The 26,786-nt window shown below is 45.4% G+C and overlaps 1 protein-coding gene across 3 annotated transcripts; it reads right to left on the minus strand.

Annotated features, from left to right (window-relative positions):
- Positions 1-212: 212 nt before the first annotated feature.
- On the minus strand, positions 213-26,562 carry anapc2 (anaphase promoting complex subunit 2). Of its 3 annotated transcripts, none has more exons than XM_055660429.1 (14): positions 26,351-26,562; positions 22,709-23,304; positions 21,288-21,420; positions 20,708-20,885; positions 20,131-20,250; positions 18,936-19,053; positions 16,603-16,784; positions 15,848-15,989; positions 13,835-13,910; positions 12,524-12,709; positions 10,913-11,042; positions 9,450-9,685; positions 8,295-8,533; positions 213-869 (listed from the first exon to the last, which is right to left on the minus strand). In XM_055660429.1, exons 1-13 carry the CDS (start codon positions 26,444-26,446, stop codon positions 8,321-8,323), a joined length of 2,406 nt encoding a protein of 801 aa, XP_055516404.1. In that variant the 5' UTR covers positions 26,447-26,562; the 3' UTR covers positions 213-869; positions 8,295-8,320. The 3 variants fall into 3 exon arrangements, with proteins under 3 accessions (XP_055516404.1, XP_055516403.1, XP_055516402.1); XM_055660428.1 differs by lacking the exon at positions 213-869 and adding an exon at positions 6,251-6,821; XM_055660427.1 differs by lacking the exon at positions 213-869 and adding an exon at positions 6,251-6,824.
- Positions 26,563-26,786: the final 224 nt, after the last annotated feature.

Here is a 26,786-nt window from a genome sequence, read left to right on the forward strand (position 1 = left end):
CACACACAGTAAAGACCGAGTAACTGTGCTCACTCCATCTGTGTCTCCCACATACACAGTAAAACTCTGCTTTGTGTGTGTATATACCAATTCAACCAAGGGAGGATATTTATAGTGTGTGAAAAAAAAAGTGACATCATTTGTGCCACGTGATGATTTAATTACACTTGACAGTTTACAATGGTCATTCAAGATTTTACAGGAAAGCTCGGGAGACGGACAAGTCACTCGCACAAATAACAGAAATGCCGAGTACCGTGGGAACTCTTTGTCTACCCCCCCGTTATATCGTGTGGTATCGTGCTAGACCACGACCACTTCACTCTGGTCACATCTTGCATCAAGTCGCCCCGTGAAAAAGGCCTATTAACATGCAAAGTCTTGAATCCACATCCCAGCTTGTTCCAGCTGGCAGTTTAGTTACATTTTTGGAATGACATTAACCATTAGTTGTCACATAAATGCTGAACAACAGTGCAGTAATAATTCCAGAACAACAGAATAAGGCCCAGTATGAGAAACAACAGAACAGAGAGAATAACCACCACGTTGCAGTGGCCCATGCCCCATAGAGGAGCCTTGCAACATCCAGAGGCATACTTTGTCACTGGTTTAATTCCTGCAGATGAGATCTGGCCAAAGAGCTGTGTAATCCTAGATGGAGAGGGCATACTCCAGGGTTGGTTAAACTGACCCAAGCCACTTGTTTCTGCTTCAAAATCAGACCCAGTGCCTGTGAAATTCTGTGGAGGTTCCATACAGACAGCTAGGTGTGATGTTCCACAGCAGTTGCAGGGATAAATACAAAGGTCTTGTTTCAGGTGGGCAGACTGCCTTCAGTGGGCTGGCACTGGTCCAACCGGGAGAGTCTATCCAGGATAGAAACAAAAGGAACAGAGGTAAAGAAATAAACCAGAACAGTTTCTCTAAATTTCAAACGTTCAGTTTGACAATGCTCCTTATGAAAATGTATTGTCCATATTGGCACCCTTTTGACTGCTCACTTGGCCTGTCCATACCAATTCACTCATTGTCTCCATCTCCGCACCTATCTTTGGTCAGCCGTAAAGTTGGATAAATTACAACTTTTCAATGATCAATAACTGAGGCATCCCGCTAACATTTCATAAATTTTTATTCTGCGTATCCATCGTCTACATTTTCATCTGAACTGTGGAAGGTGGTCAGCCAACTCTGAGTTAACAGAGGATCCTAGTCCCAAGACTCACAACCAAAGATAGGGCAGAGTAATTGTGGAGAGGGCAGGAAGGAGAACCATTCTCTTTGGCAAGTATATTAAAACAAACAGAATTCATTTTGTGTAATAAACTTTTGTGGGGCATCTAATTGAATTTCAATGTAAAAACCAGAAACATTGCAACCACTGTTGTACCATAGTAACATCAAAAATCTCTTGAAGAGATTACTGGCCAGTGTGTGGCCAATGAGCCAGGCCAGTCCAGTTTCTGTCGCTCACTAAAGTTCTCCATTCCATTCAATCTTTTATGTGGGAAGGAACTGCAGATGCTGGTTTACACCGAAGGTAGACACAAAATGTTGGAGTAACTCTTGATGGAATGTTGGAATTAAGGGACAGAAGTTTAGGGGTAATATGAGGGGGAACTTCTTTACGCAGAGAGTGGTGGCGGTGTGGAATGAGCTCCCAGTGGAAGTGGTGGAGGCAGGTTCATTGGTATCATTTAAAAATAAATTGGATAGGCATATGGATGAGAAGGGAATGGAGGGTTATGGTACGAGTGCAGGCAGGTGGGACTAAGGGGAAAAAGATTTGTTCGGCATGGACTTGTAGGGCCGAGATGGCCTGTTTCCGTGCTGTAATTGTTATATGGTTATATGGTTAACTCAGCGGGTCAGGCAGAATCTTTGGAGAGAAGGAATGGGTGACGTTTCCAGTTGAAACCTTCGTCAGAGATGCTGCTTGACCTGCTGAACTCCTCCAGCATTTTGTGTCTATCCATTCAATATCTTGATGGACTTCCTCTGCACTCTCTCCAACACTACTATTCCCATAGTGCAGTCTAACCAGTATTATGTAATGCAACCTAACATCTCAAATTTTATATTTCATACCTACATTCTATACCTTTTATATGAAGGCAAGCATTTGCCGTCTTCATCACATATCTACTTGAGTTGCTGCTTTCAGGGAACCATGGACATGCATCCCAAGTCAATCTGATCAACATTCCATAGTGCCCTACCATATACTGTAAATGTCCTACTGCTATTTGACTTCCAAAATACATCCCAGACACTTGTTGGTTTTAAGTTCCTTGTGCCATCACTCTGCCCACGTTTGCATTTGATCTATATCCTGCTGCAAGAATCAACAAACTTCCTTGCTGTTCATAATGCCAGCAATTTCCATGTCAACTGCGAACTTCTGAAACATTTCTCCAACATTGGTATTCACGTCGTTAATGTGTAACACAAACAGCAAAGGTCCCAGCATCAATCCCTGATGATATCACCCTCTGCTCTCCAATATGTAAGCCAACTATTCAGTAAATTTCATTTATGTGTCCCCTCATCCTTCTAAACTCCAGCGAGTACAGGCCCAGTGCCATCAAATGCTCATCATATGTTAATCCACTCATTCCTGGGATCATTCTTGTAAACCTCCTCTGGACCCTCTCCAACGCCAGCACATTCTTCCTCAGATATGGTGCTCAAAACTGTTCACAACACGTGAGCAATCACACTCGGAAATTAATTATTCCAGTTGCTCTTGTCAAACCCTCTCCCATTCGCTGTCACATTGTGTGATACGGCATAGAAACGCCCTTCGGCCCAATTTGCCCACACCGCCCAACATGCCCCGTCAACACTAGGTCCACCTGCCTGCCCTATCCACGTTGAGTACAAATGTCTTTTCAATGTTTTTACAGTTCCTGCCTCAACTACCTCCTCTATGCATGATCTATACATCCCCCACCCTCTGTGTGGAAAAAGTTGCCCTTCGGGTTTTTTCCCCTCACTTTATGTCCCTCTAAACCCTCTAGTAGATTAAACCCTCTACTGTCACACTCGGATTATTTCGGGCTGAAACACTCGTGTCACATCTTTTTATGAAGGCGGGGCTTTACCTGGTTTTACACGTATTCCGCAGCCCTGTGGTGTGAATGTTTCCGCCGTGTCCAGATCCTTGTTGCTGCTTGTTGCAGCTGCTGCCGTCCCTGAACTCAGAGGCAGGCTCTGACCAAAGGCTCCGACTAGTTTTTCTCCTCGGCAGCTGGCACAGAGCTCTCAATACCACTGCCGTTCCCTGCCTTGGCTTCACTCCCACCGACCCACCACAGCCTCGTGTCCTCGTTGAAGTGCCAGTTTGATCCGCTTGATAAATGGAGATTGTGACATTACACCTCACACCATCCACCCACCCACCCCGCCACATATGGAAGGATTATTTAAAAAAAACTAAGCGCTGGAGGAAGACAGCGTCTGGGGAGGGAATGGACAGGTGATGGTTCCAATCGAGATTCTCCAAAGGATTTTAAAAGTTAGGTTGCTATTTTGTGAAAGGGTAAGGATTTAATAGGAAACTGAATGGTGACTTTTCCATACAGAGGGTGGGGAGTACAGGGAACCAGGGGAAGTAGTTGAGGCAAGTACTGCAACATGTAAAATACATTTTGACAGGTACATGGATAGGACAGATTGAGAGCTATAGGGCAAACACAGGCAGATGGGACTAGTGTAGATGGGGCATGTTGGTCGGTGTGGAGAAGTTTATGACTAAGCCAGCCAATGTTTTCATCACATAATAACTGCTCGAGACTGAGAGTCACACGACTCTGTGCGGTTTGTTCCTGCCACATGCACCTGATGTCCCAGTATTTTTTGTGAAGCCTATTTCCTTCGCTCCATAGATGCTGCTGCACCCGCTGGGTTTCTTCAGCATTTTTGTGTCCCAGTAATATTGTTTGTTTCATTTTAGTGTAGTGCTGGGTAGCACGGTGTTGAGTTACATAAGGAAATAGTTTGACTAGAGCTAGAGTGGAGGTGGAAGGGTGTTTTTCTGACTGGTATATGTGACCCCTGGTGGATCTCAGGATTCTTTGTAACACTGTTTAGAGAGGTTGGCTTTCCAGGCTGAGCCAGCCTTTAATCACCCATAGCTGCCTCCTTGAGGTGTATAGATCATGCATTGAGGTAGTTGAGGCAGGAACTCGCCATGCGATCAGGGAAGTAGTTGGATTTGGACCCAGTGATGGTGAAGGAACAGCGACATATTTCTGAGGATCGTCTTCCTTGAAGCACAGGAGGATGAGGGGTGATACAAGTGTATGTGACAAAATTGTGAGGAATAGATTGGGTAAACGCAGTGTCTATTGCCCAAAGTAGGGGAATTGAGAACCAGAGAATATGTTTAAATTGAGGGGGGAAAGATTTAATAGGAACCCGAGGGGTAACTTTCTCACAAAAAGGGTGGTGAGTGTTTGGCATGAGCTGCTGGAGGAGGTAGTTGAGGCAGGTACCATCGCAACATTTAAGAAACATTTGGACAGGTACATGGACAGAATGGGTTTAGAGGGTTTAGAGGGAAATGGGCCAAACATGGGCAGGTGGGACTAGCGTATATGGGACATGTTGGTCAGTGTGAGCAAGTTGGGCCAAAGGGCCTGTTTTCCATGCAGTGTGACTATGAATCAAGATGGTGTGGAGGCAACCTGTAGGTGGTGGTGCCCCCGAGCTTCTACTGCCCTTGCTCTTCTAGCTAGTGGAGGTGCTGTCTGAGGTGTCTTAGTGAGTTGCAGCAGTGAATCCTGTAGATGGTACAAACTGCTGCTGTTGTGTGTCGATGGTGGAGTTAATGAATGGGTGTGGATGGGGTCTGTATCAAGCAGGCTGCTGTGCCCTGTCGAGCCTCTTGAGTGTTGTTAAAGCTGCACCCATCCAGGCAAGTGGAGAATTGGAGACGCATTGGAGACTCGCAGACTATCTTTGATCGGACTTTATTACACTAAATGTTATTCACGTTATTCCCTTTATCATGTATCTTTACAATGTGAATGGTTCAATTGTAATCACTGGTTAGCACGCAACAAAAGCTATTCATTGTACCGTGGTTCTGACATGAGCTTGGTAGATGGTGGAGCTACGAGACAATTTATCCACCACTCTCTAGCCTCTGACACCTCTTGTTGCAGTGTTGTGTATATGGTTAGTCCTCTTCAGTTTTATTGGTACAACAACCTTGGTTGTTTGTGATATATTAAATTGGTTCAGTGGTTATGTGGGGAATCTGCTGTGGTGGAAGTTTATGATAACTATTTTGTAGTTGCGTGTCTTGTCAAAGACCCACACCATCCTGGCCACACACTCATCTCCCTGCTACCTTCAGGTAGAAGGTACAGGAGCCTGAAGACTGCAACAACCAGGTTCAGGAATAGCTACTTCCCCACAGCCATCAGGCTATTAAGCCAGGCTCGGACAAAACTGATTATTAATAACCACTTTTTGTTATTTGCACTTTACCATTTTATTTATTCATGTGTGTATATATTTATATCATGGTATATGGACACATTTATCTGTTTTGTAGTAAATGCCTACTATTTTCTGTGTGCTTAAGCAAAGCAAGAATTTCATTGTCCTATACAGGGACACATGACAATAAACTCACTTGAACTTGTTGCTTTTTTCTGTGTGGCTGTATGGTAAATCACATATCACTGTAGCTTTGGAGCGAAGGAAATAGGCAACGTTTCGGGTTGAGACCCTTCTTCACTTGACCCAAAACGTTACCTATTTCCTTCACTCCATAGATGTTGCCTCACCCGCTGAGTTTCTCCAGCATTTTTGTCTACCTTCGATATTCCAGCATCTGCAGTTCCTTCTTAAACATATCACTGTACCTTAATTGGTACACGTGACAATAAAAGACCTTTGAAACTGAATTCAAAGCCATTCTTTGTCAGGCCCAGGTAAAGTAGTTTGGTCTGTCGGGATCAGGGGTTTTCTACAGGATATTTGTGACCACCTGTATGCCCCTATCTATTTCTATGTTTGTGTACAGCCTTCAATGCTATGATAAATACTATGGTCATAAGTAAAATTAACTCATATTCTGCGAGTCATTGTATTCTGTGAAACTGTCAGATTCACGACTGCAGTGAGATACAATGGGCTTCCTGGAGCTATTTCCCCCAAATTATTGAACATTGAATTCTCCAATTTTCGGTATTTACAACCATCTTTGAGGTAACAAATGTAACACTTAAAGAACTTTTAAAGAATATGAAAAGCCAACTTTTATAGACATGTTTTGATCACTCCAGTCTGCTTCTCTCAGAATACAAGTATCTTGTGTATGAATCTCATTCTCATTCACCAAAGACATCTTTGGGCAGACTTCTATCAGGTTGTGGTTACAACAGAACAGGGGTGAATCCAGGATTCTGGTCTTGATTCTGCAGGCAGATACAGGATTCTACTTCCAAACAAAGCTTCTCACCAGCATCGGTCACAAAGACATTGAATCAGAAGTTGATGAACTGATTCTGGAAATACCCAAAAAGTCGCCAATTCCTTCTCTCCATAGATGCTGCCTCACACGCTGAGTTTCTCCAGCATTTTGTATCTACCTTAGAGTTCATAGAGTTCTCTTTCAAATAAGAAGTCGAGCAGAGCATGCATTTTTCTTTGAAGAGTTGTTTGTGGTTGTGGATTGTGTGCTGAAATAGAAGCAGGCCACGCGTCGATCTCTCTCAACAGTCGACCACAGAAGACCCGAGAATCAAAGAACCCGAGCAGATTCTCTGCCAGCAGTAATGTGTTTAAATATTCCTCCGTCATCACTGCTGCCATGAAGGACACAAAACATTCAACACATTGTGAATTTCAACCCAAATATTGATTTTGAAGTCTAAAGATTCTATTTTACACTTTGTTAAGAGATATATCATCTCTAGTTCACATAAGCAGATTTTGAACAGAAATTCGAATATTTGGGCAGCACAGTAAAGCTGCTGCCTCACAGCACCAGAGACCTGGGCTCAATCCTGACCTTGGCTGCTATCTGCGTGGAGTTTGCACGTTCTCCCGTGACATCTGGGTCCTCCAGAATGCTTCCTTATTCCAAACATATGCAAGTTTGTATGTAAATTGGCCCTAGAGTGTAGGGAGTGGATGAGAGCTAGTGTAAACGGGTGACAATGGTCGGCATGGACTCAGTGGGCCGAAGGGCCTGTTTCCATGATGTATCACTCTGAGTATTTGCCAGTAACTTGTACTTGGACTCAATCTGTTCATATTCATGTTATTGATCTATTACAAACATTTTAGTTACCAATGTCAGAGTCGACAGCTTTTTATACTTCATGTTCTTCTTTCATTGCAGTGATTCTACTTGATCTTCCTCTATATCTTTGTCATCGTTCACTAGTTCAGCGTTGGCTAAATTGTTTTGTCTTATGGGAACAATCCTACACCCTGCCTACACCACCTTTAAAGGGCAACCATTGATCAATTACAGCTCTTGGGCAGAAACCAACCCTAACTTGCAGAAACTGATCATCCCTTTTTTACACAACCGATCCAAATGTCGTTATTTTCACCAGAACCCAAGACTTCTCAACTTGACCCAAGCTTTTGTTTAACAGGAATGCTGGAAAAACTCTCGGGTCAAGGCAATGAACTGAAATATGAAATAGACTTTACCAAAGCTACTGAATGTTCCCAGCATTTCCGGTTTGTCTTTCAGTGGATTTCTGCTTCCCTGGAGGTGAAGGACAACATCTTCCCCACCCCTTGTGCTTCAGTGGAGTGAACCGCTCCAAGTCACACTCTCTCCTGCCAATGCTCAGTCTGCACCCAGACACAAGTCAATGGTTTGGTTAAGAGATACAGCGTGGAAACAGGCTCTTCACCCCGACTGATGATCACCGTACACCAGCTCTGTGTTATCCCAGTTTAATACCCTACGCTGCAGGGACAATTTACAGAAGACAATTAAACCGCCCGTCTCTGGGATGTGGGAGGAAACCAGAGCACCTGAGAGAACTTGCAAACTCCACAGAGACAGCACCCTAGGTCGGGATCAAACCTGATGCTGTGAGCAGCAATTCTACCGCAGCACCACCTTGCCGCCCTGTCTTAGACTCTTGACCCCAAATGTCATTCCATGTTCTCCAGAGATGCTGCCCGACCCACTGAGTTACTCCAGCACTTTGACTATTTTTTTGCAGGGTCAACATACTTACTGATCACTTTAAAACTGGAACAAAAACCTTGCATAATCTTCCCCACAGGGAGGGAAAGAACAAAGTTACCTCTTTGTGTGCACGCTCGCTCTGTCTCAGCAGTTGGATTTGGGGAGCCGGTAAACGCCGGCAGAATAGACCAGCTGGTGGTCCATCACCTTCTTCTGCAGGAAAGCTTGGAGCTCCTGCATGTCGATCTCCGTCAATACGGGCCCTGTCATCACAAACATCTTCAGCATGGTGTGAATGCGCTCCAGGGGCAAGCTCTCAAGGTTGGTCAGCATACCCTGTATGTATGTCCAGAAAAGCTGAAAAACACACATCACGCTACTGCTTAAAGACACGGAGACATCACATGATGGTCTCTGCTCCAACTCCTCCAGCCACCAATTCATGCTGGAACCCAGGACCACAACACTCTCATTATCTGTACATTCATACCTTTCATTCTGTGGGTGTCTAGAGAGGGGGCGACAGGTGGTCTCGGGTACATGCACCGCGTGTTTTCCATGCGTGATTCATGTATGTTTGAAATAACGCGCTTGTTCATTTAATATCAAAGTGAGATTTACGTGGTTTATATTTTAGGAATAACGCGCTGACATTCACTTTGTGGTTTTGAATTAGCCACTGCTTTTGAAGCATGTAAAGCCCGTGTAACACAATGCCCGTCTCAGCTCCATCTTCAAACAGTGGCTCCTCCTGGAGACCACGCCACAGTTTGTCTTTCACCCTAGTTGGACATTGATGATTTGTGATGCCCAATTTAAAACTCAGGTGGAGAGGCTAACTCTACTGAACGTTTTTCCTTCCATTATTTATTAAGTAAAAGAATATGCGTGTTAGGATTGTGTTTATAGTTTGTTTGGTTGTTTGTCTTTTGCACAAAAGTCCGTGAGCATTGCCACTTTCATTTCACTGCACATCTCGTATGTGTATGTGACAAATAAACTTGACTTGACTTGACTTGATGGTGACCTGTTCCATATAAATGCAAATCTTTACCACATAACCAAATACAGTATCAGAAACATTGTCATTGGATAATCAGATGCCAATGCAAATGTAGACAACAAGTCCAAAGGCTTCACTATGGGTAAGATACTGCGGGCAATATTCTGAGTAACAGAATATCATTGCACTGCAAAGGGAATTATAGTACAGATCAATGTTTATGGGAACAAGCTCCAGATTATTAATGTACGAGGCAAGTAACCGATCTACCTGCAGCTCCTCCTCCTTCTGGTCAGCTTGGGAGGCCATGGCAGAGTCACCCTCCTCATCACTATCGATCAACACCATTTTCTCCTGTTGGTCCTTCTGTTCTTCCTCAATTACTGTGAACGTGTCAGCAGGATCTTCCTTCAGGACTCCATGTTGCTGCCAAAGAGCTATCTTCCTCCTCAGGGCAATGACTGGCACTTTCAGCACATCACTCAGTTCCTCCAGAGTCCACGTACCTGTGGGAACACACACACCTGACCAACACTACACACTGCACATGTACCTGTGGGAACACACACACACCTGACCAACACTACACACGTACACACACACACCTGACCAACACTACACACGTACCTGCAGGTACACACACACCTGACCAACACTGCACACGTACCTGCAGGTACACACACACCTGACCAACACTGCACACAAGGACACTCAGTGCAGGACCCATCTCAGGTACACAATCTCTTTGCATATGTTTAACTCATAAACTTCGGTATGCCCTCATTCAAAATTTAAAAATGCCCTGATACTGCTCAAATGAATACCCAGTGGCACAGAGTTGCTGGCTCACAGCACCACAGGCCCAGGTTCAATCCTGACTACAGGTGCTGTCTGTGCGGAGTTTGCATGTTCTCCCTGTGACTGTGTTGGTTTCATAGCAACATAGACAATAGGTGCAGTAGTAGTGAGTAGGAGTAGGAGTGCATTCGGCCCTTCAAGCCTGCACCACCATTCAATATGATCATGGCTGATCATCCAACTCAGTATCCTGTACCTGCCTTCTCTCCATACCCCCTGATCCCCTTAGCCACATCCAACTCCCTCTTAAATATAGCCGTTTCCTCCCACATCACAAAGACACATGGGGATATAGCTTCACTGGCCTCTGTAAATTGCCCCATAGAGTATACTGGGATAACGTGTGTGTACGGGTGATCGATGGTCAGCGTGGGATGGATGGGCCAAAGGGCCTGTTTCCATGCTGTATCGATAAACTAACCAGTAAGGTAGTTGACCATAGGTTTGCACCGGCTGATGCTGCCTAACCCGCTGAGTTCCTCCAGCAGTGTTTGTCTCTTCAGATTCCAGTAGCTGCTGTCTCGTGTCAACCTTCCTATCCAGCCTCTAAAGACCAATGATTACAATTCCTTGCTTTAATCGGGATGTAATACTGAAGTTTTATTTTTGGTTTGTTCTTCACTACTGGTACAGGTACATACTTTGTTCAAGAAGGAACTGCAGATGCTGGAGAATCGAAGGTAGACAAAAGTGCTGGAGGAACTCAGCGGGTGCGGCAGCATCTGTGGAGCGAAGGAAATAGGCAACGTTTTGGATCTAAACCCTTTCTAAACCCAAGGGTTTCGGCCCGAAACGTTGCCTATTTCCTTCGCTCCATAGATGCTGCCGCACCCGCTGAGTTCCTCCAGCATTTTTGTCTACCTTCAGGTACTTACTTTTCTGTTGGAAGTGCATAATAATGGCAGCGTGCACAGGAGTCACGGATACGGACAGAGTCCGGTCAGCCAGCTCAATCTCCAGGTCTGCATTCCCCAAATGAGGCTTCCAGTTCAAAGACCTCATGGCCTAAACATGATGAGACCATAAGTGGCATTAATGACACCTCAACTGGTACCTCTAGGCAGCTCCACCTCGCAACCCAAAAGGCCATTCTTCAATGGTGAATCAAAGTCAAGACACAATGTACCCCCCCCCCCCCCCCCCCCCCCCCCCCCCCCCCCCCCCCCCCCACAGAGTATTACACTGACCATATGTAATGAAACAATTGGGCAGCATCCCCGGTTAAACACGACACAATCTAATAGACAATAGATGCAGGGGTAGGCCATTCGGCCCTTCGAGCCTGCGCCGTCATTCAATGTGATCTTGGCAGGATCCATGCACAATCAAAATGCTTGCAGCTTAAATCAAATTATTCTCCTGCCGCCAACTTTTCATCACAAGACGTGGGAAATAAGGAAACGTCTATAAAATAACCAGAACCGCTTACGGTTCTGCAAGTCTTAAAAATATCTCAAAAGGAACATGTGCTGGAGTAACTCAGCGGGTCAAGCAGCATCTCTCTGAAGAAGGATCCCTAACCTTCATCTATCCATGTTCTCCAGACATGTTGCCTGAGCCGCTGAGTTACTCCAGCACTTTGTGTCCTTCAGTGTTACCCACCATCTGCAGATCTTTGTTTCCACCTAAAATGATCTCCCATTTAAAACCACAAACTATGGGGCGTGACATAGAGCACGTGAGCAGATGCAATTCATGAGGAAACATGAAGTGTGATCACAAAAACCTGGACTGAAAATGTAAATTGAGAAGTGTGTGTGAAGGAACTGCAGATGTTGGTAAACCTGCTACCTTGTGCAGATGCTACAGTCAACATCCAACATCACTTGGTCTCCGTCATGTGGTCTGAGAAAGAAGCATTACAGCAGCAAAGTGCTCCTCCTGCACCACCCTCTACAAGTATCACTGGACAAGCTGTATTACCCCAGCTGATCAACTCTGGCTGGGGGAAGTTGTTACTTCAAAGACTGTTACAATCTTTGTAAACAAAGGAAGCTGAAGATAAGCTGCCGAGTCCATGCCTATAATCAGTGGACCTTAAACCATCCTCGCCAAGCTTGCCCAGTCATTAAAGACAGAAAGACATATGGTAATGAGGAAACACTTTTACACCAGAGAGAGGTGAATCTGTGGAATTCTCTGCCTCAGAAGGCAGTGGAGGCCAATTCTCTGGATGCTTTCAAGAGAGAGTTAGATAGAGCTCTTAAAAATAGCGTAGTCGGGGGATATGGGGAGAAGGCAGGAACGGGGTCCTCTTTGAATTGTGTATTGTTGATGTCCCAACTACTTTTTTGTTTCATTTTGTTTATATGTTTGTAATTTGCTTGTTTTAATCTGTAAGGTGTCCTTGAGAGTCCTGAAAGTTGCCCATAAATAAAATGTATTATTATTATTGCTGATTGTGGATGATCAGCCATGATCACATGGTAGTACTGGCTGGAAGAGCCAAATGGCCTCCACCTGCACCTATTGTCTATGATACTTACTTTCAACTTCTCATACTTCTTGGTGTAAGCATCCATTGCTTCTTTCACTTCAGGAGGGAGCTCCAACTTTTCCTCTTTCAGTGGAGGCCAAAACTCCCCGGAGAGTATCATTGCATTCAGGTGTAGGGGCCCTTCATGTTCCTCTTCATGGATATGGCTGTTTATGCGTCGAGAGTCGGCCACATCCTGGAGAACAAAACACAAAGTCTGTAAAGTCAATTACCGATCAGCCAGATATACGCTGAACCCTCATTATAACAGACCATGGCGGGAGGGGACTGTCTTGTTGCTGATTGGTCACTGCAACCCAATAATAGATTCGCTACAAATACCTCGTGTCACTCCGTGAAACTACGAGTTGTTTTCAAATATAAAGTTCTATTTAACAGCTAAAATATATATTTTTGCTAAAAAACAAAGACCGTTTATTAAACTAATAGAATAACATTGCACAAGTGGCGTTGAAGCAATTGCTTGTCAATGTTAATGGCCTCTCACAGTGTAATTAGCAGCCTGTGTTGCCAAGACACAGTGGTGCCTCATTCCCTCTGTCCACTATAACCAAATGTTGTAATAACCAGTATAGACTGGACTACTCCTTGCCTTTTAAACCAGGTGAAGGCATTAATTTGGAGAATTTAGATTTAAATTACATAATGGTTGTTTAAAACAAACAGTTTAAAATTAAAACTAGAAATGGTGGCTGTGCTGGGAGAACCTGACCTTGCTGACGCCACACACAGGTTGCCGGCAAACCGACTCAGGGCTCGGCACTGTGGCAGCATTGAAATGGTTAAAGTGGTCTCACCGCATGACTGCGTGTGGAGTGGGCCACTGACACACTGAGCAATGGCTGCCTCGGAGGGCATTGGCTAAGCTGGGAGGGTGGTCAGAGTGAGCAGCCACCCTGGGCTGGGATGGGGCTCAGCATGGTGGGAGGATGGGCTGGGGCTGGGGACTGGAAGCCCTTGCTCCATTCGGCCCACATCCCAGTGTGTCTCTCATTACCTGATACTGAGCATGAGGGGGGCAATGGCTCATTCCCCCCTGTGGTTGGGCTGTATAGTTATGCACAATACAGAGTGTCTCTCTGGTAACAAGCCCAACCCTGCTCCATGGAGCAACTATACAGACAGGTTAGGAATACACCAGGGTAGATGACCACCTACAACACTACCCAGTCAAGTACCTCTTGTACTCCAGCCTCCAGCTCCTGGTGGCATCTGCAACTGCATCACAATCCACAGAAATCAAGCAGCAATCAGTCATCCTCAATGCCGAGGAACAGAGGAGGAGGTTTCAAGCACCCACCTTTAACATGACTTCACAAAAGTGCATCTGTGCCTCTCCAAAGCGCAGCTTCAGTAACTCCAGGTTCCGTATCTCCCTGCAACAAAGCAGTCTCACATCAACAATCAGCATTCCTGCTGCAATAAATGCTTTGTTGCCTCTAGTGTGCAGGGAGTGGAAAGTGGGATAACATAGAAGCAGAGTGCACGGTGGATTGATGGCCAGCATGTGCTGGATGGGCCGAAGGGCCTGTTTCCCTGCTGCATCTCTGAGTCAGTCAGTAATCCCAGCAAGGGAAAGCAGATTACGTTGGATCAAGAAGACCCATGAAGGCAGAGCTGTAGATGTTGTGTGCCTGGACTTTAGTAAGGTGTTCGACAAGGTGCCGCATGGTAGACTGCTCTGGAAGGTTAGATCGCATGGGATCCAAGGAGAGATAGCTGAATGAATAGCAAATTGGCTCCATGGAAGATTCAAGATTCTAGATTCAAGAGAGTTTATTGTCATGTGTCCCAGATAGGACAATGAAATTCTTGTCTAATATAGTAGGCATAAATAAATACAGAACAGATCAGTGTGACCATATACCATTGAATATATATAAGGAAACAGAGGGTGATGATGGAACGTTGCTTCTCAGAATGGATGCCTGTGACTAGTGGTGTGCCTCGGGGTTCGCTGCTGGGCCCGTTACTGTTTATCATCTACATCAATGATTTGGATGAGAACAGACAGGACAAGATTAGCAAGTTTGCTGATGATATAAAAGTTAGTGGTTTTGCAGATAGTGAAGATGGTTGTGAACAATTGCAGCAGGATCTGGATCGATTGGCCAGGTGGGCGGAGGAACAGTTGATGGAATTTAATACAGAGAAGTGTGAGATGTTGCATTTTGGGACGTCGAACAAGGGCAGGACCTACATAGTAAATGGTAGGCCTCTGGGTCGTGTTGTAGAGCAGAGGGATCTAGGAGAACAGGTGCATGGTTCCTTGAAGGTGGAGTCGCAGGTAGATAAGGTGATCAAAAAGGCTTATGGCACTTTGGCCTTCATCAGTCAGAGTATTGAGTATAGAAGTTGGGAGGCCATGTTGCAGTTGTATAAGACGTTGGTGAGACCGCATTTAGAACATTGTGTTCAGTTCTGGGCACCATGTTATAGAAAATATATTGTCAAGCTTGAAAGGGTTCAGAAAAGATTTATGAGGATGTTGCCAGGACAAGAGGGTGTGAGCTATAGGGAGAGGTTGAGTAGACTGGGTCTCTATTCCATGGAGTGCACGAGGATGAGGGGAGATCTTATAGAGGTATACAAAACATGAGAGGAATAGATCGGGTAGATGCACAGTCTTTTGCCTAGAGAAGGGGAATCGAGGACCAAAGGACATAGGTTCATGGTGAAGGGGAAATTATTTAATTGGAATCCGAGAGGTAACTTTTTCACACAAAGGGTGGTGGGTTAATGGAACGAGCTGCCAGAGGAGGTAGTTGAGGCTGGGACTATCCCATTGTTTAAGAAACAGTTGGACAGGTACATGGATAGGACAGGTTTGGAGGGATATGGACCAAGCGCAAGCAAGTTGGGACTAAGGTAGGTGGGACATTGTTGGCCGGTGTGGGTGAGTTGAGCCGAAGGGCCTGTTTCCACACTGTATCATTCTGTGACTCTGTGAGGCTCACACTGCTCATCGGGGCATTCGCATTGTCAAAGTAAACATGATTTGAAGAAACTAAGCATACTGTTGATAAATGTGCTTGACAACACAGAGAGAAGTGGGATAGCAAGCTGTGAGAATGGCACAAGAAGCCTGCCAAGGGATATGGAAAGATTAAGTGAGGAGAAGTTGGCAGATGGTGCACAATGTGAGGAAAGGATGAATTAAAAAAAACAAATTATGATTTAATGGAATGAACTATGGAATGTTGTTATGAGAACCTAATCGGGGCTAAAAACCCACTGTCTATTGTATATCAGTAAGAGGTACAATCATTGAATCCGTAGTGACATAGACCCAAGAACACAAACATCTTGGTACCTGCAGGTGATGTAGCTGAAGTGATGGAGTATGCGGTCAGCCAACAGTGTACGATATTCATTGATAAAAAGCTCTTTACTGCCATAAATGCTGACCAGCAAGGTGATGATGTCAGAAGACCTCCGCTTTGAACCAGATTTACCTGAAATCAAGTGAAGGCGTACTATCATCATTTTTGGTAGTGCAAGAAAATGGAACTAAGTAAAAATGCAAAAGCCTCCGCGTGATGTTTGGTTTAAATTTAAAAGACTGCTTTAAGAAGTTGCATGACATGTCAGAATGATTGAGGCAAGGAAGAATTACTGAGGAATCTTTGTGAGATTCAGGTTCATTAGAACAACTCCCAATCTGAGATAATATACATTTTGATGTAGAAATTGGAAAACTGTGAGGTAGTTACTTTGAAAGTAATGTCTTATACTATTTTGTACATCTTGGCATCTGGGGTTAATATGCTCCATATTGCTGCTTAGTGTGATGGGACATTTGAAGTTACTACAAAGATCTCTGAAGATTGAATTTTTATAGTCCCACAAATATCCATCAAACATTCACCTGCTATTTCTCTTGTGCCTCCTTATTCCAGATGCAACCCTTCACTGACATTTTTTGCAGTAAGAAAATCTTATGAATGTTAACTTGATGAGTAACTGGTTTAAACTTCACTTTAATGTAAATAGATCTGGCAATTAGGTTTTAGTTATCTATCTGATATTGTTTACATCTTGCACACATTTCCCACTTGGAGGGATTACCTGGATCTGCATCGACAGGATCGGGAAGCCAGTCCTCTGGATCAGACATATCATCATCACTGTCCTGCCCATGCTCCAGAGTGATGGGGTCTGCCTTGGATAACTCATGGGCCAGATCACTGGAGCCCTCGGAGTCATCAGTCAGACCGGCCACTATCTGCCGCACTGTGTCCTCACGTGTCCTGCACGACAAACAGAAACAAACTCGTTATAGAGACCAGAGATGCTGCCTGACCCACTGAGTTACTCCAGCACTCTGTGAAACGTCACCTATCCATGTTCTCCACAGATGCTGCCTGACCTGCTGAGTTACTCCAGCACTCTGTGAAACGTCACCTATCCATGTTCTCCACAGGTGCTGCCTGACCCGCTGAGTTACTCCAGCACTCTGTGAAACGTCACCTATCCATGTTTTCAACAGATGCTGCTTGACCTGCTGAGTTTCCAGCACTCTGTGAAACGTCACCTATCCATGTTTTCAACAGATGCTGCCTGACCTGCTGAGTTACTCCAGCACTCTGTGAAACGTCACCTATCCATGTTCTCCAGAGATGCTGCCTGACCTGCTGAGTTACTCCAGCACTCTGTGAAACGTCACCTATCCATGTTCTCCACAGATGCTGCCTGACCCGCTGAGTTACTCCAGCACTCTGTGAAACATCACCTATCCATGTTCTCCATTGATGCTGCCTGACCCGATGAGTTACGCCAGCACTCTGTGAAACGTCACCTATCCATGTTCTCCATAGGTGCTGCCTGACCCGCTGAGTTACTCCAGCACTCTGTGTCTATCCTAGTATCTCACATCTACAGGCCAACTAGGCTATGGGTCTGAATTCTACGTCATAAAAAGCTCATATGGAGAATGGTGACCAGGAAACCTGATGTCCACGTCCCAGAGTTCTGAAAGGCCTGGATATTAATATAGTTGTTATTAACTTTCAAAATTACAGATTCTAACAAAGAGCCTTCAACCTAAAACAATAGCTCAGATTTTCTTTCCGCAGCTCGGGCTGTGGGCGATACTGCCACTTGTCGCCGTAGCGGCCCATCGGAAGCGGATTCCTCTGGAGTTGGAGGGGGAGTGGGGTATTGTGCTGTTTTGATGGCCCCCTGCTATCCCAGGGACAGTGAGACAGAACGTTCACCGAGGGCGGCCCACAGAGGGGACAGCGGAACCTCCGGTCGGTCCTCGAAAAAAGGGAACTAAATCCCCTTCCAAAAAGAGAAGTGGAGGGTATCTTGCCCGGGAGGTATATCGCCTACCTTGAAGAAACCGGACATTTTTTCCAGGATGTCTCTCTGCACACCAAAGCTCACCAGTTTATGTTTAAAGTTTTACTTAACGTTTATCTCGTCTTTTATTTTATTCGGGGGATTCAAGAATAGTAAACTGTGACGGAGATGTCAGTCCCCGAGCTGCGCCTGCTCATTGGTTGCAAGTGTTCCAGCCCATCCCCGCTCCAACTCCATAAGAACACGCTCCTATGGACAGTGCTGATTGTGAGGGCCGTTCGTGTTTATACAACCTGCTGATTGTTTACAGTATTGTCTGTATTTATGATGCTGTTTGTGGAGTGGTTCCTGCTGACAGGAGTGTAGCAGATCTGATTCTTCAAGAAGGGAGGGAAAGAGAAAACATGAACTTTCCACTTGTTGGCCTGACATCAGGGAAAATGCTGGAATCTATTTTTAAGAAAGTCACAACAGAGCACTTTGAAATTAGTAGTAGTATTGGGAAGATGCAATATGGATTTATGAAAATGTCATAGTGATTGAATCATTTATTGCCGTTCTTTGAGAATGTATCACATCAAATAGACGAGGGGAGAAAAACAATAAGTGGATGCGGTGTGTTTGGGTTTCATAATATTTCACACAGGATGCTGGTCAACAAATAAAAGGCACCTGAAATTAGGGGATATTTTCCAGTGTGGATTAAGAGCCAGTTTAAAAACAAAAAACAAAGTAGGAATAAAATGGTCTTCCCAGGTTCACAGTTGATGACTTGTGTGGTAACATAGGAATTGGAGTTGGGATTCAGGTATTCACTATCTGTATCAATTATTTGGCCAAGGAAAACAAATGTCATAATTCAAAAATGTGTAGGAAGGAACTGCAGATGCTAGTTTACACCGAATATAGACCATTCCCTCGACCTGAAACATCACCTGTTCCTTTTCTCCAATGATGCTGCCTGATCTGCTGAGTTACTCCAGCTTTTTGTGTCATATTTCCGTTTGCTGATGAGACTAAACTAAGCAAGAATATAAGGGGTGATGAGGATGCAAAGATGCTTGAATGGTGAAGATGGCAACACAGGTGCAACCTACCTCAGGTACTTGCGGACTGGCTCACACACCACTTGCAGAATCACCATGGATGGGTCCAACTCACGCAGGGCCTTGATTGCAGAAATGTACAGCGTGATCACATCAGCAGTGTTCACTCCTAAATAAAGATAATTCATTATTCATTAATGGCTGAAAATTAAACTGCATGGATTTCCTTTATCAAGGAGCAATATGAAAATGGAAAATTCAGCTGGCAATTACATGTGGAAATTACATCACATGACTGTTTCTCATGATTTTCTCACATCTGAAACATGTTTATTTTCATTATTTTAAGGCTCTTGCCAATTAGACAGATTAGAAACCAAACCACCAGCTCTCTTCCTCGAGTAATGGAACCAATGCTGGCTTCTTCCACTAATACACACATATAATCTGTTCAACAATCACAAGGGTCAGGAAACAAAATCAAAACTTTCACCTTGAAGGTTGTTTGTTGAAAGTCTCTCATCAGCTCCTCCTTCCACTTTCCATCTACATATATTACTTTCAAAAGGATGTTACTGGGAAAAGGGCGTGAGTTATAAGGAGCGAGTGGATAGGCTGGGACTGGGCAATCCACAGGTTCCAAAGGTAGGGGAGACTTAAACTAAAGGACATGGGTTTAATTCGAAGGTAGACACAAAATGCTGGAGTAACTCAGCAAGTCAGGCAGCATCTGTGGAGAGAAGGAATGGGTGACGTTTCGGGTCGAGACCCTTCTTCAGACACAGACATAGGTTTAAGATGAGAGGGAAAGATTTAAAAGGGATGCAAGTGGCAACATTTTTAACACCGAGGGTGGTGCATATATGATACGAGCTGCCAGAGGGTGATACCAGTGGCCAGAGGGCGTGGTAGAGAAAGTTACAATAGGCTCTTGGACAAGTACATGGATGGAAAGATTCAGAGTATGGGCCAGGTTCTGGGAAAATTACCTATACTGCTGTATAACATCTAAAATAAAGTGAAATGAATATGCATTTAGGATATTAATGGGAGTAATGTCCAATAGTTCAGAAGATAAACTTGTCCACCAACACCAAAGTTCAAATGGTGGCAGATTAGAGTTGAGTTTAGTTTAGTTTAGAGTAATGGACCCGGAGAACAAGCTGTGCTTGGTTTCAATATTTACTACAACACACATTTATTTCCAGACGCTGCTCATGTTATTTTGTACACAACAAACAGAGACCTGGGTGCAGAAGCCTGGTCTCTAGTGCCATCTTCAGCGATGACAGCAGCTGCTGTCTCTGGTTTGTCCTCTCAAGACATACTTTCAGGTCCTGCAATGCAGCCTTGGATTCAGGGAAGTCTGCGGTTCAAAGAAAAACCGAGATTAGCAACTTCTAAACAAAACTGTTATTCTCCAAGTCTAATTAATTCTTATACTTTTGAAACAAAGACACCTCACCCAAAATGGGTAGAATGAAGCAAACAATGTTGTCAGGCCCACACAAAAGTGTCGACCAGAGACACTGATTTAATTTTAATGAAATGGACGTACTTTGAGGAAACACATAATATTAAAATATGATGGCTGAATCCTGGCTATGGTCTGGAGGAGAGGATAAAGCAAATACGATGTGATCTAGTGATCACCACATACACACTAGTGGCAATGGGTACTTCCACGTTGTTGCATTTCATGCCTGTAACAGGCCAGGCTTAAATCCTGTCCCAAACCACAAACATTGCAATTACTGATAGTTTTTCACATGGGTTAAAACAGCAGTCCCTCTTAAACTAGGAACGACATTGTCTGCTCTTGCCTCGTATGATGCTGAACAGCTCCTCAATCCTCATATTTGCATAAACTTGATATAGGAAAAACTGCAGGTGTATTCTCCAGCGCTGCAGGGTGCTGCTTGTTTGAGGGGATGCTGATTTAATGCTGGACTTCTGCAGGAACACCATGCTCAGCCAACAGATGACCTTCGATTCCAACCACTGAACAGAAAGAATGAACACCCAATGTCAGTTAAAGATCTTTACTACATAAGACCATAATACAGAGAAGAATTAGGCCATTCAGCCCATTGAGTCTACTCCATCATTCAACCCTGGTTGATCACAGATTCACTCCCCTCTGACCAAAGAAAATCCTCATTCTCATTTTGAAGGTACGTCCTTTTATTCTTAGACTATGCAGTAAACTCTCCCATTACTGGAAAATCCTTTTCATGTCATTTTGGCCAAAACAAAACATCTACATGTAGATAAATATGCTGACAAAATTATTGATCTTGATATATTAACTTTCTCCATTACATTTTCCAACTGCAAAACAACACCTGAAATTCATTTATAACACTTTCATCAAAAGTATTCATGACAATTGGCCTCAATTACCTCCTCAAGCTGAGCCAGAAAGGAATTTTCATACTCGCCCCGACACAGCCTGGCCACGTGCTCCTCAATCATCTTGTGCAAGATGGTGGTGATCGCATCCGCACTGATACGCTCCAAAAGGTTCAGCAAATGCCTAACAAACGCAAATAGACCACATCAAACTGAGCAAACTTAGTGCTAATGAGAATATTTAGACAGTGTGACAGTACCGTATAGAAATTAGGTCATGTTGCAGTTATATAAGATGTTGGTGAGGCCGCAGTTAAAGTATTGTCTTCAGATCTTGGCACCGTGTTATAGGAAAGATTGTCAAACTGGAACAGGTGCAGAGATGATTTACAAGGATGTTGCCAGGATTTAAGCGCATGAGCTATAGGGAGTGGATGCACAAGCTAGGTCTCTATGCCTCAGAGCGCAGGAGGATCAGAGGTGGTCTTATAGAGGTGTCCAAAATCATGAGAGGAATAGATTGGGTAGACGCTCAGTCTCTTACCCAGAGTGGAGGAATCAAGAACAAGAAAACATAGGTGTAAGGTGAGGGGGGGAAAGATTTAATAGGAACCTGAAGGGTAACCTTTTCACACAAAGGGTGGTGAGTGTATGGAACGAGTATGGAGTTAGTTGAGACAGGGACTATCGCAATGTTTAAGAAACATTTAGACAGGCACCTGGGTAGGACAGGTTTAGAGAGATATGGGCCCAGCATAGTGTAGATGGGGCATGTTGGTCTGTGTGGGCACGTTGGGCTGAAGGGCCTGTTTCCAAGCTGTGTCACTCTATGACAGCACTGCAGCTTCACCAAACACCCAGGCTCAATCCAGACACAGATGCCGACTCTTTCCACATCTTTCTGGTGACTATGTGAGTTTTCTCAAGGTGATCAGGTTTCTTTCCGTGTTCCAACATAGTGATTGATGGAGTTATGTACCAGATACAGGCCCTTCCACCCAACATGTCGATGCTGATGAGGAAGCCTGTCTGAGCTAATCCCGTTTGCCTACCTACCTACCTACGTAACAGTCTAAATGTTTTCTTAGAAACATTCCAAGTGTACCTCTGGCAACTTATTGTATTTCTTGTTGAAAACCTGTCCAGTAGACCACGTTTAAACTTTCCCATTGCACCCTCTAGTTTTGGATTCTCATTTCCTTGGGGGGGGAAAATGAATATTTACCCGATCTGTGGCCCTCCTAATGTTGTAAATCTCTATGTCAGCCGTCAGCCTCTGCCACAGAGAAAGCAGTCCCAGTCTATCCAGTCTCTTCTTAACAAGCCCAACCTCAACTACCTCCTCTGGCAGTTCTTTCACACATATAACTTGTTCAGATTACCCACATCCTCTACATTAGAACAACAATGATTAACATCCACCTATTGTGTAGGTTTGTGTTTAAGTGTTGGATGGAAGCTACGTTACTGACAGTGTGCGGTTGACTTGTGTAAACTGGTCCATGGCGGTGCCACACCAACACTTCTCCTTCTCTGAACAGCAGCCGGCGCAGGTCATCATGTCCATATCATCCACACCTCCTTCATCTTCTTCACTCAAACTGTCTCTAGTCCGCAGGCTCTTGTCACGGTGCACATAGATACTGAACGCACGAGTGTAAAACTCGTGAATAATCTCCTGGAAAGGTTGAACACTTGAGAAGAATAACACAGCTTTAACCATGTTGTAGACTTTGTCCCTCAGCGTCCCAGGTCCCACAGTGTTAATCAGTCCTTCTTCCAGCCATGTCTCCAAATACTTGAGGCTGTGCATATAGGGAGCTAGCCTCTGGTTTAACATGCAAAAGGCATCGTGCAGGAGCTTTGACCGCTGCTGTTCTGTCACCATGTTCTCCCTTTGTGTAATAAAGTCCCAGAACTCTGCTGCAATCTTCCCTTGAAGGTCGACCTGAAACACTTCCATGAACCATTCCACAATCATCGAGTGCAAACTATAGCGCCGCAAAACCTCCAGTGCAGCTCGTAGCTCATCCTCCAGAAACTCGTCACTTTCCAATCCAGGAACCTCCTGAAAAACAAGTTGAAAAAGAATGATTTCACAGAGGAACACAATGATTTCACAGAGGGACACAAATGACACAATGATTTCACGGTTTCAAGGTCAGTTTATTGTCACGTGCACCAATAAGGTACAGTGAAATTCAGATTACCATACAGCCATACTAAAAAAAAGCAACAAGACACATAACTACATAACATTAACATAAACATTTCAGTTATAGAATCATAAAATAATGTGTTGTACAGTAGGGAAACAGGTCCTTCAGCTCAACATTCATGCTGACTAAGATGTCCACCTAAACTAGTCCCATTTGCCTGCATGTGGTCCATGCCCCTCAAAAACCTTTCCTACACTACAGGGGAAATAAAAGTCCCAGTCTATCTAGTCTCATTTTATAACTCAGGCCCTCCAATTCCAGTAACATCATCATTCCAGTTTAACAACATCCTTCCTGTAGCTAGGCTATCAGAACTGTACACAATACTCCAGTGTGGTCTCACAAACTACTAGTTGCAACATGACTTCCCAACTCCTGCACGCAATGCCCTAACCGATGAAAGCAACCGTGCCAAATAGGTACTTCACCTTCCGTCTACTGTGTCACTACTTTCAGGCAATGATGTACCTCTACCCCTCTGCCACCTTTTCAAAATAATTCAATCTAATTTGTGAAACTTGATTTCCTGTGATTGGTTCCCCAAATCCAACAATCATAACCACAGCAGATGACAGATCATCTTGTTTCTCTAGACATTGGACATGGTGATCAAAATGGAGACACAACCGACAGCAAATGTAGGAATCGGGAGCTATAAAGCAAATTGTTTTGGTTACAAGGACAGACATGTCCTCATTATTTAGTGAACGCGTTTTTTCCGGTGGGCGGCGCGACTCTCGTCAGCAGCGGCCTCTGCAGTCTGTCCGCGTTTTATTATTTTTTTTGTCTATGTTTTTATGTAGTTTTTGTTATTTTTTGTTGGGGGGTGTGTGTGGGGGTGGGGTGCGAGGGGGGGAAAACTTTTTAAATCTCTCCCTGCACGGGAGACCCGACCTTTTCTCGTCGGGTTTCCGTTATCGTTGGGGCTGCAACGAGGAGCGGCCTCCAACAGGAAGAGACCGGGGACTCTGGTGCCGACGACTCACCGTCGCCGTCGCGGGGCTGGCCGAGTCCGGAGCGGGTGGAGCGGTGGAGGAGCGCTGCTGCTGCTGCTGCTGCGGCCCGACCGGAGAGTCGGAGGCTTCAACGGCAGGTCTGTGGACGGCGGCATCGCGGGTCCCTGGAGGGAGACCGCTTTTCAAGGCTCTCGCAACGGCGACTTCCCCCGCCCGAGTTGCGGGGTTGAAGAGCTCCTGAAGCGGGGCCTGACATCACTGCCCCGCGCGGCTTGGAATGGCCGCGGGACTCTGCGAGCGCACGCCGGGGGCTCTAACAGCAAGACCCGGTGTGCGACCTCGCACCACCCGGCGTGGCTTTAATGGCCGCGGGACAATCGCCATCGCCAACCGGGGGCTTTGACTTTGACTCTGACATCGGGGGGGGGGAGAGTGCAGTGGAGAGATAAGTTTATTTGGCCTTCCATCACAGCAATGTGATGGATGTTTATGTTAATTATGTTGTGTCTTGGGTCTATTTGTTTGTAATGTATGGCTGCAGAAACGGCATTTCGTTTGGACCTCAAGGGGTCCAAATGACAATTAAATGTATCTTGTATCTTGTATCTTGTTCTCCCTTTAGTCATTATTGGGTCCTTCACACATGTCACTCAGTGTCCTGTAGTTCTGCTCTCTCACTCTCCCCAGATACAACAAGGACAGAGTTCCCCTACTCCTCACCTTTCGTCTCCACATCCAACATATCATCCTCCAACAATTCCATCACCTCCAGTGATCCCACCACTAATCATAGAAACATAGAAAATAGGTGCAGGAGTAGGCCATTCGGCCCTTCGAGCCTGCACCGCCATTCGATATGATCTTGGCTGATCAACTCAGTATTCCATCCCTGCCTTCTCTCCATACCCCCTGATCCCTTTAGCCACAAGGGCCACATCTAACTCCCTCTTAAATATAGCCAATGAACTGGCCTCAACTACCTTCTGTGGCAGAGAATTCCACAGATTCACAGAATCGCATCTTCCAACCTCCACCTTCCAGAGACCACTCCCTCTGCAACTCTTTGGATCACATCCCTCCCCACTAAACCACCCCCCTCCCCAGACACCTTCTGTTGTAACCGCAATATGTTGCCAGGACTAGTGGGTCTCAGTGGGAGATGTTGAGTAGGCTGAGACTGTATTCCTTGGAGGATGGGGGTGGTGGTCTTATAGAGGTGTATACAATGATGAGATGAATAGATCGGGTAGATGCACAGAGTCTCTTGCCCAGAGTAGGGGAATTGAGTACCAGAGGACTTATGTTTTCGGATCTGAGGGGTAACTCTTTCCACACAAAGGGTGGTGGAGGGATGGAACAAGCTGCCAGAGGAGTAGTTGAGGCTGGGGCTATCCCAATGTTTAAGAAACAGTTAGGTACATGGATAGGACAGGTTTGGAGGGATGCGGGCCAAACTCTGTCGGGTGGGACTGATGTTGCTGGGACTTGTTGGCCGGTGTGGGCAAGTTGGGCTGAAGGGGCTGTTTCCACCCTTTATGGCTCCACGTTTTGTGTTTATCTTTGGTACAAACCAGCATGTGCAGTTCATTTTTAAATACAAACTTCTGGAGGAACTCAGGTCAAGAACAACAACTGTGAAGGGAGAGAATTGTCAACATTTTGGGTCAGGATCCTGCATTAAGACTGGTCCTGATATTTGTAAGAAGGAACTGCAGACATTCCAGTCTGAAGGGTCTCCTTCTCTCCACACTTGCTGCCTGACTCGCACTTGCTGAGTTACTCCAGCTTTTTGTGTCTATCTTCTGGTCCTGATATTCTTCGCCTTCCCCCGTTTCTCCCTCCTCCACCCCGTATCGCATCCGCCTTTCCCCCATCATCCTTTCCCCCTCCCCGGGCAGCGGAGCTCCTCTGTCAGTCAGTCGGTCAGTCGGCATCTCACCGGTCCCGGTGGGGCGAGGCCGAGGCCCAGGCCCAGGCCCAGGCCGGCGCTCAGGCGGTTCCAGGCGGCCGCCAGCCCGGGCTCCTCCACAGCCATCGCCGCTCACACGTTGGCGACCACTCGTCCTCCCGCAACAAAGGAGCGAAGATTCTAGAACAAGGCCGGTCCTCAATCTGTCCTCGCACCGTGACGCGGTCGGGGGCGACATTCTGTCGCAGGCTGATGACGCAAGGGATTGGCTGTTGCCGATGGTCGCAGACTGATGATGACAGGGAGGACGGGCTGGTGATTGGTTGTTACTGAGAGACGGCGGGCGCGTACGGATGACGAATATACGGGCGTACTGGCAGTAGTACTGGCGCGGGATGATGACGGTGTGCCGGGTGGGCGCGGGATGATGACGATAGGCCGGGCGGGCGCGGATTGATGACGGTGG

The sequence above is a fragment of the Leucoraja erinacea genome, chromosome 31 (genome assembly GCF_028641065.1).
Source record: "Leucoraja erinacea ecotype New England chromosome 31, Leri_hhj_1, whole genome shotgun sequence".
NCBI classification, from domain to species: Eukaryota; Metazoa; Chordata; class Chondrichthyes; order Rajiformes; family Rajidae; genus Leucoraja; species Leucoraja erinaceus.